The following is a 21022-nucleotide window of genomic DNA, read 5'->3' as shown; positions in this document are numbered from 1 at the left end:
TTTCAATCATGTCTTAAAATCCTTGGTGTTGGACCGGACGGAAAAGGAAAGAGGGGAAGAAGAGAGAGGGACGCTAGAAAGAGGGGGGGTAGGGGGTGATAATAGGAGGGGAAGGGGGATAAGACCATGAAGCAGCATAAAGCAACAAGTTTACTGGTTGTTAATCATTATGGTAAGGTTCAAATGCAGTACAAAAAGGGCGGGGCCCGTCCACACACACACTCAAATGTTATAAACACACCTGCTAGCTGCAAAAATGTCCACCTGTCGACATGTACACAAAACAGATAGTGTTCACACACATACTTATGCCTTAAAACCAACTAGTGTGAAATATTTCAGTCATTCAATCATGCAAGCTATTAGTGCAAAGGTGAGCTAACACCTGTGCTCAGGTGAGGTTTTATGTTCTTCTAAAATGGATGGTGGAATGTGAAAAGAAGGAGGAGGAGCGCCCAGCCACCCCCACACCCATACCCCCGCCGCAGCAGCAGCGGCAGCCGGAATTCCCCCAACGCCACACGGGAACCGGCAGGGAACAACCGCCGCCCGGGCGACCAAGCCCGCCACCCAGGCCAGGGCCAGCAGGGCCGCCGCAAGGCCCCCAGAGCCAGAGGCCAGGGAAGCACGGAGGGAAAGAGAGCGCCGCCCCAGCCCAACCAGGAGAGCATCCTGGTTGGGCTGGGCATGAATCCTTCTTCAGACTAAATTGGAACATTGTAAATTATAGACAGACAGACAGACAAAAAAGGTTTGAGATATAAAACAATGTTGTTGTTTTTTTAATTTGTCAGGTTTAAAAGACATTACAGAGCAGAAAAAAAATATTCAAACAAAAAATGTGATTATGGGGATTATTTAAATGAGTGCAAGGATGCAGATTTGCTTTGATGTGACATTTTTTATTTCAGTGAAACGCCACTGTTGTTTATCCAGAAAGACAGTTCTTCTTGAGTCACATTTGTCCTAAAGTTCTGTGGATAATCCAAATGTTCCTGTTGCTCACAGTGTGATTCTCCTTGAACTCTCCTATGGATCCATGTTTGTCCAAAAGTCTCTGTCTGGCCGTTAAATCATGGGTTCTAACCTGAACTGAGTCAATCGAGGGTCTGATCTTCTTTCCATCTTCTTATTCTGCTTCTTTTATGATTTTCTGTATGATTCTTCATCCAAACTGGTCACTTCTGGGAAATTGATAATGGCTCTTTCTAGGGAACTTAGGAGTATTAAATTATATCTTTATCCATTAAATTTATAACTGGGAGTATCACATAACTGTGCTAATTGGACCTGATGTGTCTGGAGACAAGTAGATGTTTGGCAATAAAAAAGTGGTTTATTATAAAATTAATTTGAAGAATTATGTGTGGAGACTTAAGGCTCATGTGTTTTTGCTTATTTTATTAAATAATTAACTAATTTTTATTAAAATTAGCCATAACCACAGCTTATAGATTTACAAAAAGACTTTAAGGTTCTCTTGTCCTTTTTTATTTCTTCATGCAGCAAAAAAGACAGTTGTCTCTTGAAAGCCTATGGAGTCCATCATCCTGTGGTATTCACACTATAACCAGATTTTTCCAGGTTCATCAGTTTACTCCCAATGTCAGATAACGGCTACCAAATTACCCAATTAACATGATCAATTGAATAATTTCATAACCCAGAACACACAAACCCCACACAAAAAGAAGTAAATAAATAAACGGCCATTGACAGCACCAAATACTGTATCGAATCTCTTGCAATTGCCTGTTTTTTCCTTTTTTTCCATTGCAGATACAAAATTAAAGCGGATGTGTTTATTCTCCAAGGTGAATAAAACTAATTATATGTTCGTCCTTCTAGTTAAATAAAATACAATAAAGTATATTTTGTGCAATTTTTAAACGGAATACTCGTCAGGCACAAGCTTGGACAGCTTAGCGCTTGGGGGTCCTCGCAGTTGTAGGCGCAGTTTCAAGCGAGCAGCAAAACACCGAGCGATTGTTTATTTTGTTTTGTTTACATCCTCCAAATAAATAAATGGCGTCCACTTTAATATCGCCCGTGGTGGATTATTACAACGACGAGGAGGAGCTCGACAGCGTGGATGACGACGATGATCGGAGCTTCAGGGGCAGAGACTCCGAAGAAGGTAACGTTAAATCAGTAGAACCTTTCTCTGTGGTTCGCGGGCTCCGTCTATTTATTGGAGAAGAAACGGAAATGCGCGGCCATTGCACATGTTTCGCTTGTTGTTCGTTGAAACAGCACCTACAGTTAAGTTAAGTTTGGGATTTGAAAATATATATTTTGGGTAAACATGTGAGGTTTGATTATTGAGCGTGAAAGTGGTAGAGTTTGTACTGCCTAGGCTTAGCTTCAAGCTAACATTTGGTTCCCGAATTGTTTTTTTTAAACAAAGGAAGGAAAACAAATAAAAATAATTGAGTAAAGTGACTTTATTAAAACAAATATATCAAATAATTAGCCACTAATAAATAATTAGAATGAGTCCCTTTTCTATCGCTATTTCCTAAAGGGTTGCCTTTTGTGGTGCATGAATGTTTATGCTCAAATGTCACATTTCTGCTCGAAAAAATTGGAATCGTCTAATAAAAGGGTTTAAGTGAGTGATTTGCAGAGTAAGTCACAGGAGTACCTCCCTCCCCTGCAGTTAGTTACCGCAGGATTTCAGTGCAATTCCCCGCAGCGTCCGTCCGCAGCGTTAATCAGCCGCCCTCCTACGTAACTTTAGCTCTGAGCGTTGACAGGTCGGCCTGCCTGCCGTGTCCACCGTTCTGCCCTTTCACACTCCGGTCAGGCGATCGCAGCGGAACCCGGCGCATCGAGGCGATGACAGCCCTGCCAGGTCTGCTTGTTTGGTGCTCCTGACCTCCAGAAGAACTGCGTAGCGTAGCTTTTATCTCCCCTTCTCTCCGCGCGCGCGCGTGTGTGCTGACGGTCCCGATCGCTCCGATCTCCTTGGAACAACTGTTGGAGCTAACTTTAGCTAGCCCTCAAAGCTAACTGAAACCGAAAGCGCTGCGTCAGCTTACGTGGGCCTCTCTGTCCGTGTCTTTTTCCCACGGGTTCACGAAGAAAACGGCACGTTTGTGAAGTCGATCGCGTCATCGTTGTGCTTCTGGGGGGGTAGAAACGTCCCGGCATCGCTCCGAGGGGGGTAGCCGCTGCTGGACCTGACAGACAGACAGCGGGAGCGCGGAGGATCAAAGCCCAGCAGCATGCGGCAAATGTTTGACTTTCACGCGGACATCTGCACCGTCATTCCTCCGCCTCGAACTTTAACTTTGTCCCTTTTGAGTTGAACTGACGTGAGGCTTAAAAACAAACGTGGATCTGACCTGGGGGGCATTCAGTATGACCTCACCGGAGCCCCCCAGGCTGGTCTGCAATAAGACCTGTGCTGTCTGTCTGTCTGTCTTTCCTTCCGGGGAGGGAGCCGCTGACATGATCAGATGGGTTTAAGTGAGTTCAAACTTCAACTCAGTCTCTTTGTCCCCCCCCCCCCCCCCCCCCCCCCTCAAAGACACAGAAGATGCCAGTGAGACGGACCTGGCCAAGCATGACGAAGATGACTATGTGGAAATCAAAGAGCAGTAAGGGATTTGTGTCTTTGTGTGTACTAGTGTGTGTGTGCGTGGCCTGAGCCGAACCCTTATTTGTGGTTTTGTTTTCCTGACAGAATGTACCAAGACAAGCTGGCCTCGCTGAAGAGACAGCTGCAACAGTTACAAGAAGGTAAAGATGCAGGCCTGCACAGAACGCCATCATTTCAGAGTGCGTCATTAAAACCAAAGTATGTCTGAAGGGGTTTGTTTGTGGTAGGAAAGGTCTGCATGTTTTCCCAGATATCATTGCTCTACTGGTTACCTGGATCACCAGGTGTGTCTAGGATGTGCTGGAGAACAAATCCAGCCCTCAGGTGCCCCCCCTGGTTTTAGATCTGGCTTTTTTCTTAAAGCAAAGATGTGGGTGTAAACCAGAGATCTCCAACCTTTTTCAGGCCACAGATCGGTTTAAAATCAAACGGTATTTTCACGGACGGGGCTGAAGTGGGCCTCTGAGTTCTTTTATTGTTTTTTGCCTCCTGCTTTCTTTAGGTTTTGAGGGTAATGTTCATCTTCATCCTCTGTAAAATATCTGCTTTAAACTTAATTTGAACACTAGATTTCATGTAGGAACGATTAAAATGTGATCTAGAGTTTCCCTGAACCCACAGCCATCAAGGAGGAAGCTTAAAAACTCTGAACTCTTTAAACATTATTAAAAAAAACACTAATCCACTGTTTGAGTAAGTTTATTAGCAGCATCCTCATAACTTGCTGAATATTATTCATTATTATTATGGTCCATATTTGGATTTAAGACTGTTTTTTTCTGATAAATGCAGCTGTCCTTTATTTTGAAGTCCTCTTTTGTTTCTTCTCCGACTCTTTTCTCCCAAAAGAAACTATGAGTATGTTTGTTTTTGTCAACTTTGCTGGTTTGGTGATTTCAGTTTAGCGGTCTGTGAAGCCGCTTAAGAAAGTAGCGGATGAATTTTCGACACACGACCGAGCGACTTTGCACGCGTCAAGAGTGAGTCGGATGTGGTGGAATAGTTTTCCAAAATATAACTTCCTTCAGAATCAGATTATAAAGCTGTGGACCGGTACCAGCGGTCCTACGGACCTGGACCGTCAACCCTGGGGGTTTGGGATCACTCTATTCCATCGGTACCAGCTTCTGTGGAGCTGAAGCCTCACTAAGCTCCATCATTTCCTCAGCCTTTCGGCTTCATTGTCAAAGCTTTGTTCCTGCAGGCACGCTGCAGGAGTACCAGAAGAGAATGAAGAAGCTGGATCAGCAGTACAAAGAGAGGCTTCGAAACGCTGGTAAAAAAACAAAAAACAAAACCATGGCTGGTTCTTCAGCATCCACTTTAAACCCTCTAAGGCAGGGGTCGGGAACCTTTTTTGCCGAGAGAGCCATAAACGCCACATATTTTTAAATGTAATTTCGAAAGAGCCATACAATAGTGTAGTGTCCCTTTCCCACACTGAGGCACGGAGACTCAACCTCTTTTAAGGTTCTTTATTCTGGTTAGTGCAGACCGCAACAAGCGCCGAACAATTAATTCAGCAGCTCCTGAATCTCTCCCGCCGACACGAGAGCGCTTCTACCAACTTTATATTCCCCTGCTCCCGCTGCAGCCCTCCCATTTCCCTTATTCGGCCCATAGCTGAACCCCATTGGTCATAACTACCTAACAACAGGCTGAGCGACAGAACTGAGAGCCAATCAGATCTCTGCTTGATGCGTTCGTTGAACTCCAGAACTTTTAACGCGGCCCAACAGCCAAGTTAAACTCAGTCCGCAACAATATGTTTAAAACTAAATATACAAGTGAATGTGTGCATTTCATGTAATTTCAACATTTTTAAAGTACAATAAGTCTGTGGATTATTTTTAATAACATTGTTGTGCTGTTGCTAATAAATGATGAGTATTTCTCATGGTAGTTTTGCTGATGGTCTAGTCTGGTTGGCTGAGTTTCTGCTTCATGCAGGCGTTGAGACTTTAAACGTGATCGTAGGTCTGAATGTTTTGTAGATGTGAGACAGACTGCTCACATGCAGATACGGAGTTAAACACACACTCACACGCTGCAGTGAGTGACAGGCAGCGGGTTTTACGTTTTTACAATCCCTGCGTGATTCACCTGCTGCCGGTCCCCACAACACCTCAGCCCCACCCTCTGCTTTCTTCCTCACACATCCCGTCCCCGCAACTGCGCGCTCTTTCTCAGAGACGGGAGCGCGCAGTTTTAGGCACGGCAATTCACAGGTTTCCGGCTGGTACAAACTCTATGAAATAATAGATAATAGTAAACTGATAGCGCTGGCGCTGATTTCTCTCTCCAAGCACCGCTACTACTCCGCGCCTCTGTTATTGCATCGCGCCCGAGAAGGACTGGTCTAATGAAAAAAAAAATAGTACAATTAAAGATTTGTCTGCGAGCCACATGTGACCATCAAAAGAGCCATATATGGCTCGCGAGCCATAGGTTCCCGACCCCTGTTCTAAGGTCTGCTTTGGACTACAGGAACCTCAGCATGTGTGTGTTAGAAACCCGGCTGCTCGGTCTCCTGATGAACTAAAAAGCTCCTGCGGGAATCCGTGTTTTGTTGTCAGACATCTTGGTTTGTCAGTCATCCTTCCGAAGGTCGTCTCTGCCGTAAAGCATGGAGATGAAATCATTTCCTAGATTTGTAGAGATATGCAAATGGAAACTTTTAACACAAATGCAGTAAGTCGAGCAGGTAAATCAAAGGGTTTATGACAGTGTACACACACACTTAATCCTCTGAACACACACTCACGTTCTTTTGAAGATCTTTCCTGCTCTTAAAGCTTCAGTCACAAATGCGTGGTGCATTCAAGGCTCCTGTAAAAACCTTGGATTTTTTGGCTGTTTCTACATTAGAGCAGTAATTTAATAACACTCAGAATTTAGACCTTTATAGACCTGCTCCACTGAAAATCATGCTTTTTGTATTCCTAACATGTTCTTATGTCATTTTCCTGATGATGGAGGACATTTTTAACTGAAATTAAGCTCGAAATTGAGTTTCTGAGTATTTCTTTATTGAAATTGTTCCGAATCCGGAGCCAACGAAAAAAATGCCGTTTGATAAAGTTCTTATTTGTCCAGACCAATGGCCCCGCCCACAACTAACTTCAAAACTAATTTCTAACAAATTCCTGCCGCTCTGCAGAAACTATGTCCTAGAAAACGACACAGTTTTTTTTGATTTTGGCTAAAAACGTCAAAATTATAATTGAAAGATTACTAAGAAAGCTCTAAATAGATCAACGATGATCGGAGTGGGATTTTAACGACATCTGGCGATTAGAAATGTAAAGTTTTTTGTAGTCATGTTTTCCTAATGCGTTCTTAATATTAATATTAGTTTTGGACAAAAATGTGTGTTTTACGTTGACAAAGCTGCAGAATCGTCATGTTGTCCGTGTAAAAAGTGTCATAAAGTTTGTTTCTCGCCTTTCTTCCTAAATCCTTACGCTTCTCTTCTTTTGCTGTTTGTTCACTTTTGAAACAGTAGATTTTATTCTACCTGACCAATATTCCTTCTTTGTTTACAGATTTGTTTCTTCAACTTGAGGTAAGAACATTGAATCAGGTCTCTGCTGAAACCGAAGTGGGGGTTTTCCTGGATTAATCCGTGCCCCCCCCCCCCCCCCCCTCTCAAATCGGCATCGTTACTTCAGTCGGAACAAGTGGAGAGGAACTACATCAAAGAGAAGAAGGCGGCGGTGAAGGAGTTTGACGATAAAAAGGTGGAGCTGAAGGAGAACCTCATCGCAGAGTTGGAGGAGAAGAAGAAAATGATCGAGAATGAGAAACTAACGATGGAGCTGACAGGCGGTAAGGACGCCGCCGCGTTCCCTCCTAATGTTAAATCAAGCGTTGCTTTCAGATTTTGTTGAGAAATGTTTGTATTTTCAGCAAAACTGTCAGATTTTTACTGTCGGTTACGGAAAATGTAACCGTCTGACTCTGCTCTGTCATTCAAAGACTCCATGGAGGTGAAACCCATCATGACCAGGAAGCTGAGGAGACGACCCAACGATCCAGTCCCCATACCGGACAAGAGGAGAAAACCGGCACCAGATATCCTTCACAGGAACCCAGCTGGATGTTTTAAGACACTTCTGCTGCATTTTGATCCCATAAAAAAAAGTTTTATGTTGGAAAATGTATAACCTGTGAAATGTTTACATCTTTGGACCAATCAAAAGGCTGTTTTAAAGAATGTGTTGGCTCAGCTCGTCTTGTAGTGTGAAGTTCTGAAATGCTGCTTGTTCCTCACAGAATAACACAGAAGGGGTCTGACCTCTGACCTTTGTGGAGGACGCCACCTGGAGTCAGATCGTGACTCTGTTTATGCTTTAGTTTTTTTTGAGCGTGTGATTGGAGGTCATTAGGAGGATTGAACTACTAACCCAAACTTTATTGATCACAATTCTAGCGGCTTACAACCATATTAGGTGAATAGAATATAAAAGGTGCCTTGCTGTGGCGCAGGCGTGGAGTGACTGCACAGGTGGACAGTCTGAGTCCAGACCCAGACATGTAAAGGTATCCAGCGGCCCTTTGACCTTCACTAAGACCGCCATGTTGAATCGTCTGTTCTGATGTCGTCCTTGACTCCTCAAACCTCAGCTGAACTATTTGTTAACAGAAGAGCAGATAATAGAAGATCTACGAACACTAAACAAGGTGAGTACCGCCGTGTCTGCGGCATCCACCTCCCTTCCTGCTGCTCATCGTAACTCTTTTCCCTTTCATCTCTTACAGCTGAAGTCGCCCAAACGAGCAGGTACGTCCGCGGCGGCGCCGCTCAGTTCGTCCTTTTGGTTCAGGCGCGTTGACGAGCAGCTCTGATGTCAAACGCTCTCGCTTTTCAGTGTCTCCCTCGACTCCCGAGCACGTCCCCTCCGCTCCCCTGGAGAACCTGTCCCAGCGCTACGAGGCTCGCATAGAGGAGGGGAAACTTTACTACGACAAGAGATGGTGAGTTTGTGGGGCCGCACTTCCATTCAACAATCAGGAATTCAAAGATCAAACCAAGATTCCCACCGTTATGTTTTGAAAATTCAAATAAAATGATTTTAAACACCGTCATTTATAGCTTTATTTAGGAGAGGAGATCAGAATCAACATAACTGTTAAAAACACAAAGATTTAGAAAGAAAGAAAAGGTTCTTATCACTTTAAAAAAAAGGTTTTCTGTCAACTTCCTGGTTAACTTCAGCAGCAAACAAAACATAAACATCACTGTCGTTTGGATCATTTAACAACAAATCCTGAACATTTTCAGCAGTTTTTCCATCCTCAGTGTTTAGCCGACTACATTTAAAATAGATGACAAGAAAAACAGCAATTTGATATGAATGTAAATGATATAGAAAACAGACTTTTATCTTTAATCCTTTAAACTACGGTGTTTTACAAACCGACTATTTTCATCTTTAGTGAAAATCCCAAATACGTCCACACTAAAGATGAACATTTTACAGATGTGTTCTGGTTTCAAACGACACCACACAGCCGATAGGCAGATTTTTGAATATTATCCATTAAATATTCATTATATATGTTATTCAAATTATCATTTATATTTACAACAAATCTGTTTTACAGTGCTTATTTCTGTAAAACAGTTTCTCTACAAAAAACATGAAATAGTTTCACTTAGAAAATGTAAACCTTCACCGACACTTTTCTCTAAAGATTTTTTCATTTCCAGTGCCAACATTTTCCCACATTTTAGAGCAAACGTTTCATTTCCTGGAGTGTATTTTACTGTACTTGACTGTACTCCTAAAGCATCAGTGATCACAAACATTTGTTGTCATTTTTCTGTAATAAATTGGAGAATATCCAAGTGTTCGGATACGTGTTAAAGACCCACTCTGAAGAAAATACTGTGTTTTTATCATGTTGTGGTATTTTTCTGATGATGGGGGACATATCTAAAGAAAATTAGCATGTATTTTTGTAAAATGTTGTAAATAAGGAGAAGAAGAAACATGATTTACGGGTTTATGTGCTGTAAATCAGCGGGAGAGCGTCCAAGCAGAGAACTTTGGCAACTGGGAGGGGAAGGGGGGCGGGGTATCCCAGCCCCAAAGGTCCCGCCCACAACTCAGAGGTGAATATCTAATGAACCCCTGCTGCTCTGCAGAAACTGTCAGAGAAAATGGCTTCAAACAGCATCATCATATTTAAAAGATCACTGAGAAGACTTTGAAAATAGATCAAAAGATAATCAATTTTAACTTCCCTTAATCCACCACAACACACACACACGTTACACAACCCAGTGGATCAAAAAACTACACATCAGTAGATAATCACAGACTCAGAGGCACTAATTTTTCTACTTTCTGCAGGAACGTTTGTTGTTGTTCCTTGTGTCTCCACTAGATGGCAACATTACCACATTATATTGTCCAAAGTTTGATCGATGACTTTTGCACAGCAGAGATTTGAATTCTCTTCATTTCATCGTTGAAACCCGGGTCGTTTTGACCCCCTTTTTTATTTTTTCTTGAGACCCAAGCTGTTCATCACCTGTCAGAGGAAGGGGAGGGGCTATGGGGGAAGAGGAGGCCGTCACATGTGTTGTTCTCTAGCTGCTTAGTGATCAAACCCTTTTCCTGTCAGTCTGTCCTTGTTTGCGTTTCTCTGCTGACGGTTTGGTCGCCTTTAAGGAAAATGAAAGCCTTTTTGTTTGGAGGTTTCTGTCCAATTATCCGCTCGCTGCTGTCACTCTCACTTGTGCGTTTATCTTTGATGCATCTCCTCGTGTTTACACGTGCGTCTCCTCCTCATCCTCCCCCCTTGTTTTTATCCACACATAACCACTTTTTTTGAGCTGACACAAAAAGCCAACAATTCAATGTTTCATCTCATTTTTGAACCTATTTTTGAACTTCTTTTTCAGGAATAAGAGATGTTTTGTGTATTTTTTAGTTTATAATAATAATAATTAATGAGTAATAAAAACTTAAAAATAAAAATTGATCCCATTGGCTACCAGTATTTCTGTCAGCGTCTAGCCCAAAGCGTCTTCTGGTGTCATTCCTCCCCTAATGAGAGAGCGTTAGAACTACACCCCCCCCCCCCCCATGTCAATGATTTAACGGGGGGAGAGATGAAGAACAAACATTGAAATCACAAAACATCAGCTGCTACAAATAAACATTGTTTTTCAAATGTTAAATATTTCAAGTTTTACATTTTTTCTCATGATTTAGTGTCAAATAAATTCTGATTTACTTTTTCCATTTTACCAGCTGGTTTTTTATTCACTTTAAGGTGATTTGACCCCATAGTCTTTGTGTCCATAAACGGTCTGTTGTGTTTGACCCCCAGCTTCATTCAACAGTGTGACCAGAAGAAAATTCCTCCTCTCCTAGTTGGACTTTTATGATGGATGTTTGTTTGTTTTCCTGAACTGGGGTTTTTATTTTTTTCTGCTGGTGTCTTATTTGTTGACCGCCTTTGATGGCACAGTTTCCCTTTTTTTTCCTGACAAGAATGATGCGCATGTTGTCGGCAGGTATCACAAGAGCCAGGCCATCTACTTGGAGTCCAAGGACAACACAAAGATCAGCTGTGTCATCAGCTCGGTGGGGACCAACGAGGTCAGTTTTTCTCTCCACCGTGGAACCATGGGATCCGGAGCCAAACATCCTTCATGTTTATCCGGTTCTTTTCCACGTGGATTTATTGGTTCCTTGATTATAAAAAAGCATCTGATGTTTGTCTTTTTATTGTCCTCAGACATTCACGTTTCTCTGAATCCAGTAAATCAGTTCATAGTAGCTAATCTCATGTAAAAGTCAAACTTCAAATTTCTCGTTAAACTGATTCTTCAAACACATTCAATAATTCTGCTTTACTGCCGTTGCTGCAGAAGCATTTGTTGTTGTTTTTCTCTGATCTCCAAATACCTCTGCTCAAAAAAGAAACACAAACAATCGTTATAAAATCCCATAAACAGTCAAAGGTGGTGGTGGTGGTAGTGTGATGGTGTGGGGCAGCTTCAGATTCTGGACCTAAGTATTTTTGGCTCTGCAGCAGAACACTGCGGAACCAAAAATACTGCTTGTCTAAATGAACCCCCCCCCCCCCCCCCCCCCCTCACTAAAAGGAGCGATTTGGTGAAAAATCTGACTTGAAGGAGATGGAGATGCTGCTCTAAAATCCACTCAGGTGTTGATCCATTTGTCATCAGCAGTTCACTGGAGTTGCCACTAGAGGGGGCACAGCGTTCTTGCCACTAGAGGGGGTACAGCGGTCGGGGAGCAAATACATTTTCCACTTTCAAAAACAGAATTCCTTCTTGATGTTTTCTTCCTCTCTGTTGAACAGATCTGGGTGAGGAAGACGAGCGACAGCACAAAGATGAGAATCTACCTGGGACAGCTCCAGAGAGGAACATTTGTCATCCGGCGACGGTCGGCATCCTGAAGCCCTCCCCGACACACACACTCAATTTCTCCAACCCATCTGTCATTTATCGACCATTTCCCAGCCGGCTGCTCTACGAAACACAAATTTTTGTTTCTTTCTTTTGCCATTTTCATATGAGCTCCAGAGTCTTCAGTGACAAAGATCGTTTTGCAGAACAACCTGCCTGAACAGGTTTTCTTCCAAATCAGACTCAAGCTACCAGCTGTAGGTGTATTAAACCTTTTGTATCCTAAACTCCTATTTTTGTTTGTTTCTTCATGCTCAAACACCTGAAAGTGTTTTTATTTGGTCCATAAGTGTGTTTTCATTTTAATAAAATGTTTAATTTGTAGTTCCTGCTTAGCGTGTTCATTGCGGGGGTCCTCTCCACTGGGGGCAGTCAGAAAAGATTTGATTTAATCTTCACAACTGTAAGGTTAAGAAGTAATGTTGGTGAAAATGAAAAGTTTGAGAAGAAACATGTTTTGTCTTTATACATGTCCATTCAACAGAAAAATAGTCATTTCTTTGTGCTAGGTCCCTAAAAAAGTATCGTAAATGAAAAAACTTAGAGTGGAGAGAAAATTTAGTTTAGGAATAGATGGTAAATTTTGATGTTTTTAATGCCAAACTGGAATTACAATTGGATTTTATGAGAACCAACATTCTTCCCACTTTCCGGACAGACTTGCTTGAACTTGTTTTGGTCAAATTCTCACATACAATTAATGTAATCAACCTGCTAAGATGAAATAACGGTAGTCATAATTCAGTCAAAATATACAAAAACATCCGTATGCGTTTGGAGAAGAAAGCTCCACTCAGAATTTAACAAGGACCAACATCCTTTTTTAGTAAAAAAAAAAAAATTTCAGCTAATACATAAAAAGTGTAGCTTTTAGTGATGAAAAACAAGAATTTACAATGTAAATACTTAAACAATAGGTTAACCTGCATTTATTAGGCTAGCAGGGGAACCCAAAGCAAAACCTCAGTTCTTAATTTTTTGAACAGGCTTGCAATGTATAAACATCAAACTAGCTTTTAATTAATAATAATAATTAATCAAGCCACCTTATTTAGGCAAAATATCATTGTGTGGAGCTGTAAAGAGTTATCCGTTTTTGATGCAGCCTAAATTACTGACTTTAACAACCAGATATTTCTATTTCTTTTTACACTTTCTCCATATACTCATCTGGACGGACCCCCCAGTCCACATGCAGCCCCTCCTCTGTGTAAACAGCTACAGACTTGGCATGCTGAGCAGCAGTGGCGGTTCTACACTAACTTACTCCCTGGGCGAGTAACCCCACCAGCGCCCCCCCCCCCCCCCCCACACACACACACATACAAAATTTGACAACATCCTGCTGTGTTCCCTATCTTTTATTTAGCCATTTTACACAAAAAATGCATGAATTTTCTAGACTCGTATTACAGGGGGGTCAAACTCAGTCACACAGGGGCCTAAGTTAAAAACACGCTTAAGGTTTTGGGCCGAAGAAGATAAACATTTACTGAACACACTAAAGCTAAACTTTTAAACCTTTTAAACTGAACTTTTTGAACATAAATATGAATAAAAACAGGAACACAAGTTAAACCTTAAATAAGTTGTAATATTTTGTTCTCCATATAAATATATTCTGTCAAAATTATACAAATATGAACATGCTGCAGGACAAAAAGCAAAGAAAGCCTGGAAATATTAATAAGAAATTATATCAAATAATTCCATTTTTTTTTGCTCTTTCATCATTTTTTAGAGAAATTTTTTTTAGAGCTGGACTCCTGCTTCATTTTTAGCAATAATTTCTTAATGTGTGACGTCCTGTGTGTGTGTATTTGTGAAACATATCAGAGGGATTAGATCTAAAAAATAAAACTTATTGTGATTAATATGTTTAGGTCTTATAAAACATTAAAGACTAAATCTTAGAACTCATCAGTGGGATTACTCCAAAAATATTTGGCATTTCCCTAAATTTGTGCAACACCAACAGAAGAAATCCTCCAAAAAACCTCAATCCATAAAAAATGGTCTGCGCTCACCCCCCTCCCTCCCCCCTCCCCTTCCCTCTGACACACGCGGCTCCGTCTCTATGACGGGAGGCGCAGCTGCGGCCCAGAGTTGATTGTCAGATAGAAAAAGACTCCCAATCACCTGTTAGTGTGATTCAGCCAGCCACCGGTGAGTTGCGCTCCCCTCTCGAGTTTTTTGACTTATGTTCCAAAGACTACCGCAAAGAGGTGTGGCCGCAAGCGTCTTGCAGCAGAGGGCGGTGGTCACGTGCGCATCGGGTCTGCTGTGTCGGAGCAAAGAATTGTGGGAAATAATCTCCATTGCCTGTTTTTTTCGAAATTGGGTTGAGCACGGGTGTTTGTTCTGCCTAATTCCTTTTCATGTGCCTGTTTTACGTTGTTTCACTCTGTGGTATTCTTTTTTTTTTTTTTTTTTTTGCACCATAAGTGTGAAGAGCAAATAGGAGGAAGACATTCTTAAGAGTCTGATATGTCAAACAAAAAGCATTAAGTGTTGGCTGCTGAAGCAATTTCAAATTAAAAGCTCCAAGCTTCCTCTTTGAATATAGTATGTAGCACATTAGGTGTAACGCCTCAGGCACGGCAAATGCCGCCCCCTATGAAGAGCCGCCCTGGGTGACCGCCCACACCGCCCGCATCAAAAACTGCCACTGCTGAGCAGGACTCCTGTAGCGGAGTCTGGCTTTGCCTCCTGTCTGTCCTCAGCCCTTTATCTTCACTTAATGACACCGCCTGGCAATGAGGGCAATTACTTTCCATTCTGCACCAAACCTAAGGCTCACAGGGGGAGAGAGTGGGTAGGAGCTGTCTGCCATCAGCGCTCCTCTCTCTGAAGATGACAAAATCATTTTGTGGCCTTCGGTTGAAGCCACAGCAACATGAGACAAAACAGTTCATGTGAGATCTTACTAGTTGAAGATGAGACTGATTTGAAATCAAAGAAAAAAGTCATATTTAACTAAATAAGTGTTCCATTCATTTTCAGAAGCCGCTGAATAACTTTCACAGGGTTACTGGAGTCAACTCAGATATTGTTGGGTGAAGGCGGAGTACACCCTCAACAGTTGACCAGTATATTGCAGGGACACGCAAAGAGACACCAATGAACCTATGAAACACGCGTTTGGACTGTGGGAGGAAACCCGGAGAAAATCCACACATGCAAAAGAAGAACTGATGATTACCAAAAACCAGAGTTTACCCACAAAAACCACCAAGTTAAATGAAAACCATGCAGTGGCTTGAACAATGCAGAAGAAGTAGAGGAAGATTTTAGAGTGGATTCTGAGCGCCACACAAATGCACGACTTCTCAACCTGCAGGCTGGCATAAAAGACGAAGGCGTGAGAAAACGATGTTTGTGGATTATTCTGGAAACAGGAGCCAGAAACCACTGCAGCGTCTCCATCAGGATCACTCAGGCTCATTAGGATCTGTTTACAGCTGTTAAAACAAGATCATTCCTAATATGAAGAAAATGTTTTCTTTGTTAATTTAGAGGAAACTCATATTTTACCAGCAGCATTTTTGCTAAACAACGAGAAAAAAGAAAAGCAGCATGGAAATTAAATTAAAAAGAATCTACAGCTTTTAAAAACAGCAAAACATAATAAAAACACCTTCAATAAAACTATCATAAAACTACTATCATCTACTATCATAAAAAATACATTTTAAATTTGGTTTATCAATATGCATAACCCAAAAAAATAAATGACTAGAACATTAACAGCTTTGGCTTTAAGTTTATTGATGTTTTATATTTAAGATGTTTACAGAAGGAACTGATCAACAATGACAAAATAAAAGCCCAGATTACCAAAAACCACTGGTTTTAGCCTGAAGGACTCTGTGGGAGTCATCTGAGGAACAAAAACCTGCAAAGAGACAACTCTTCCAGAGCAGAGCTGCAGCAGAGTGATAAACAGGCAGTAACCCCCCACCCCCCCAGACCACTGCAGGCAGATCTGAGTCTGCATGCATCACACCGGTTTGCCTGCAGATCGCAGCTCTTTGCCCTGCAGCCACGCGCAGCAGCAGCAGCGCAAACATTCCTCAGATCACAGAATGAAGGAGCTGCCGGAGCTCAGGCTGCTGCAAGATTGTAAAGATTTTTTTATTTTTTTATTGATGCCTCAGGAAACTTCTTATGCACACAAGCAATAACCAGCAAAGAGCCTAACAGCTCTGCGGAGATTTGCCCACAATCCCAGACTGGAGGTGTGAAGCTGTAATGACTTCCAAAAAGGTTTGGAGAGCTGCTTTTTGTTTCGCCTTCGGTGTTTTCTACACACTCGGGTTCACGAGGATTCATCACCCGAGAGCTCCAGACATGCTTAACTGCTCCCACTAATCCCTTGCTTTCTCAGCATACTGATTCAGAGGAGACGGTGTAGACACCCGCTTCAGGTGGAGATTCATTTAAAAGACAGACTGCTCACCTAATCATATAGACTAAGAAAGCGGGTGACCTTTCACAGTTCAACCAAATGTTTTAGTCTGAAGGGGTCACATCATCATCTACAAGTGCAGAAAACTGTGAAGAACCAACTAAAGAATAGTTGAAGAACACAAGGAGGACTCATCCAGGAGGTCCTGATAGGAGCAGAAGAAGACGTATAGAAGATCAGGCCTCACTTTATTCTGTTCAGATCAGATGTTTCCATGAAGACCTGCGAAATGAATCGCACATTTATCGTATCAAGCTGTGCAATAATCATATTGCAAAAGTTGGCGAAAATTGCAATAAATGGTCACCTTAAATGAGCTAAAACAATCTTATGGCATCTAGAAGTATTTAAGGAATCAAATAAATCCATTTATGCATTTGATCAATTGGATCGAGCTCTTTTATGTTCGATGTTTGTCTCCTTGGGAGCCGAGGGTCATTTGGAGTGTAATATAAATAATTTTGACTCTTCTTTAGATTAAACTGTTGCAGTGAAATGAATGGGACGTATTTAGTTGTTTGCTATTTTTGAATGTATGGCAAGTTAAATTGTCAACCCAATATTGATCACTAATTTCGCAAATTGTGAGTTTTCCTCGTATGGTGCAGCCCTGTTTCCATGTTTTTCTGTGTATATTTACCTATATATGTTTATCTGAAAGTGAACATTTACTCATTAGAGAGGAAACAGGACACATAATGGAGGCACTGGGTGTGGGGATTAAATTGGTCTAGAGAGCATGTAGGTTAGAACTTACAAAGCTTTCACTTCGTCCCACTCCTGTTTGGATGTTTGTTGCATTTTTTAATATTTTATTTAGTCCTTTCTTTTTCTTTTAAAGTGTCCAAAATAAAATATCGTCCTCATCAATCTATGATCCAACAATCAGGAAGAAACTTTTGGACAAAGGTGCATCATTCAAACACGGTGGTGGTAGTGTGATGCTCAGGGACGTCAGACCCAAACAACCCGTCATTTTTAACTGAATCGTGAATTTTATTTTGAAACCATTAAGCTTATTTTGTAAAAATCTTTTCGATTTTCATTTTTTTTAATGATTCTATTTCAAAAGACAAAAAAGTAGAGTTATTACTTTACTCAAGAATAATAATTTTAAACATATTTTCTTTTATAAATGTTTTATTTGGTTTTATTGAAGTACATTTTATTCCATCTGAAGAGTATTTTCAACATTTCGGTACAAATGCAAAAATGTGACTCTTCAGGTGAAAAATGCAAAGCTGATGTTTGTTTGTGGAAAAATGGGCAGATATTTGACTCAAATGAAGGTAAATCTTTAGCATGAAGGCCGTTTCCTTTTTGAAAATGCTGCCTTGTTGTTCAGTCAAACAGGAAAAGCCAGAACAGAACAGGTTCCCGTCTGTGATGTCAGAGCCAAACAAAAGCTGCTGTGAGTTTGGGGTTGAGTAACCTCGGCAGCTTAAAAGCATGAACGCCGTTCTCAGTGAGGTTTTTTTTATCTTCTGGCTCTGATTTCTACCCGGTTCTTCACCTTTTCCAGCGTTAAATTATTCAGATCGAAATGCTGAAGGGACTCTGGGCCACACAATCGCTTCTTTGGATAATTACAGTGATTTGGCCAGAAACCTTCAGAAAGTTCAGCGTTTACAAAGGCTGTAATCAGCTGCGGCGCCGGACGGGTTAGAATCCGCACAACTCCTTCAGATTCTGCAGCCAGAAATTTCAAAAGGAAACAAACCTTTTTCTCTGCACCATGATTCAACCAAGAAGAGCTTCGCTGGTCCAGAGAACAATTTCCCATTAGAATAAAAAGATGATGTTGAGATGGACTCCAAATATTTATTATTATAAACGAAAGCTACAACTGTACAGATCCTTTTGGCAATTGAGTTTACAATTTTGAACAAACCTGTATATAAAACTGAATTAATTACTAAAAAAATATTTAAATGTCATGAAGTAAATCGGAGGAGCAGGCGTTGGTGTTTGTTGCAAATCATTCAGAATAAATCACTTTAGACTGATGTTCTGGTGTGCTGCTCTTTTCTAGATTTGAAAACATCTGCAGTCTTTGAGTGCACCTCCCTTCTCCTGCTTTTCTGCTCTTTGTAGATCTGCTTGAGTTCAAACAGTACAGAGGATTTTCTAGAATGAGTCTCATGTCAAATCAGCTTAAAGGGAATAAAAACAACAAATAGCACATTTGAAAAAAAAAAAAGCAAAGAAAATTTGAAAACAGGTTTAAACTCAAAAGGACACAATGTAAACCTGACGGAAATAATAAAGATTGAATAAAAAAAATTTAAATTTGAAACTCGAATTACAAAAACTAAAAATCTAAAACTGTTATGAAATGAAAAAGTTTATTTGGAAAAGCTGCTATTTTGTATTTTCAGTTTCAGTTTTTTTCAACTATTACTATATTACATCACATCAGAGGGGGGCTCACAAATGCAGGGTGGGGCTGAGCACAACCGTTTTCTACTTCACCCTAACTCACTTTTTACTACCGCTTTGCTTTACTTTACTATGACCACCCACAGCATGATGGTAGAAAAAATGTGCACGAACATTTTTACCCCACGGGCTCCTTGAGGGGTCTATGACCTTCATGTGAGACCCCCGCATGCCCTGTACAGATTTCTTCTTTTTTTTTTTTTACTTCAGACAGACCAAAACAGAAAAACAACAGTGGGCTGAAATGGGAATGGGTTTTACACTAATGTTTGTTTTGTTTGTACACATATTACATTTACAAGTGATTATCTTACAAGAAATAGAAGGAATCTGGAAAAGTTCACCTGCCATGTTCAGTATCCAGGTATTTATTTCTGAGTGTCACTTGTTTAAGTTTAGGCTAAAGATGTCTTGGACCCATTTTAGGTCAGTGATTCGGATCGTTCAAAATGAACCAAAATTGACTGAATCGCATCGTCTGTCTCTGCATGTTTTGCTAACTGTTTTTTTGGTATTAAGACAGTTCCACATGAAATACGTTTGGTGAACAAGTGCTCTGTCTTTACACTATTGAACATTTTTTCAGAATAAAGATTTGTAGTTGAAATAAATCCTTAATGGTGTGAAAGAGAAAACAGGTTATAGGCTTAAGAGCAGAAGCTAACCAATCAAAAGAAACTTAGTGAGCGAGTGAAGCATCACCAAAATAACTCAATTACTTTACTGTTTGAAATAAAAAAAATACTGTTCTAAAGGTGTGATTACAGGGTTAGAAATCCTTCAAAAATCACCTTCATGTCTTCTTTTTTTATGTGAGCATCAGTCAGACACATCCTCCCTTTTAAATCTTGAGTAAATACTAATCAATTGCTGGATCACTGCCTGAGGGGTGCTGATTAAAGATGAAAACGGTGAATTATTGTCTTAATAACATCACAGCTCCTTTGCTACACACAGTTTGTCATCATGATTGACATTCTTTTTCATGAGGAAAAATTGTGATGCAGAAAAATTATTTGTTCCCCCATAAATGAATTAAATTAAAAGAAAACCACAATTTTTTATTCACTTAGGCTGTCTTTGTGTGCTTGTTCGATGTCTCGAATCATTTTAGTTTGACACGAGCAAGAAAACAAATCAGGAAGAAACACTTAGTTTTTCACAGCCGGTCGTTTACACCCAAACAAAGATTTGATACGTCAAATTACGTTAAGTTGAAGTTTTTATGGAGCAGAAATAATTAAGACTTTGAAGTGAGTCTCAAATGTGTTTTTATGGCAATTTCAATACTACGTACGAGTGGCAGGCAGTTATTGTGTAATTCTGTTCCTTGCGTTTGTGGATGCTCACTTTCTAAATGATTTTTTTTTTTTTTTAAATATTGCTATGACTAAGGGTTTATTTCTAATGCCGTGCACTTCCTCTGTGAGGTAAGTCTTCTGACACACAACACAACTTGAAGCTTAATTAAAAAATCAAAGTTAATTATTCATTTTTTTCCTGTTTTTTTGTTATTTTTTGTGTTACTAAATCCTTTTGGATTTAGTTTCCTGTGGAGTTTTAGCTTCCTGGTCCAAAGAGTTGGCTGAGGATGGAGCTGATCTTCATGCAGAAGCTCATAAGCAGCACTCAACCACCACGGCAGAGGAGGAAAGGGAAACTGATTGTTCATTTCTGTGTTTTGCTTAACTTATAGAGCTAAACTGAAACTGTTTATTGTTTGATTTCTTTTGAGTTAAAACACTGATTTCATGTTAGAAAATGTCCTCTATCGTATTAGACTCTACGATGCTTCATTGACACTGGACAATAGATTGTGTTATCTAATGTATTCTAGTGTTATTATCATTATTGCTATTTATTATCTGTTGCCATCTGTTGTTTATATTATTATATGGAGTATTTGAACAAGAACTTGAATCCTGGATCTCCACATTCAAATCCTCTACATCTAAAGCCTTAGTCACATGGACCTGTACTGGAGGGCGGATGACCGGTACTGGTGCTGCAGGTTTTTCAGGTTTGTGGAGGATCCCAGCAGAAGCTCCTCCTTATC

General features: G+C 40.7%; 1 protein-coding gene across 4 annotated transcripts; it reads left to right on the top strand.

Moving 5' to 3' along the window:
* The first annotated feature begins 1921 nt into the window (after positions 1 to 1921).
* On the top strand, positions 1922 to 12383 carry suds3 (SDS3 homolog, SIN3A corepressor complex component). 4 transcript variants are annotated; one of them, XM_078953288.1, is made up of 13 exons: positions 1922 to 2137; positions 3539 to 3602; positions 3689 to 3744; positions 4809 to 4880; positions 7150 to 7169; positions 7276 to 7432; positions 7583 to 7678; positions 8226 to 8287; positions 8366 to 8387; positions 8476 to 8581; positions 11136 to 11220; positions 11814 to 11867; positions 11951 to 12383. In XM_078953288.1, the coding sequence occupies exons 1-13, from the start codon at positions 2026 to 2028 to the stop codon at positions 12047 to 12049; spliced, it is 1005 nt and encodes a 334-aa protein (XP_078809414.1). In that variant the 5' UTR covers positions 1922 to 2025; the 3' UTR covers positions 12050 to 12383. The 4 variants fall into 4 exon arrangements, with proteins under 4 accessions (XP_078809414.1, XP_004072121.1, XP_004072120.1 ...); XM_004072073.5 differs by having other exon boundaries at positions 1923 to 2137; positions 3533 to 3602; XM_004072072.5 differs by lacking the exon at positions 11814 to 11867 and having other exon boundaries at positions 1924 to 2137; positions 3533 to 3602.
* The last annotated feature ends 8639 nt before the right edge of the window (positions 12384 to 21022 follow it).

This window comes from Oryzias latipes, chromosome 9 (assembly GCF_053564925.1).
Source record: "Oryzias latipes strain Hd-rR chromosome 9, Olatipes_Hd-rR_3.1".
NCBI lineage: Eukaryota > Metazoa > Chordata > Actinopteri > Beloniformes > Adrianichthyidae > Oryzias > Oryzias latipes.
Note: the sequence above shows the minus strand (reverse complement) of the source record. Positions and strands in the feature narration are given on the sequence as shown.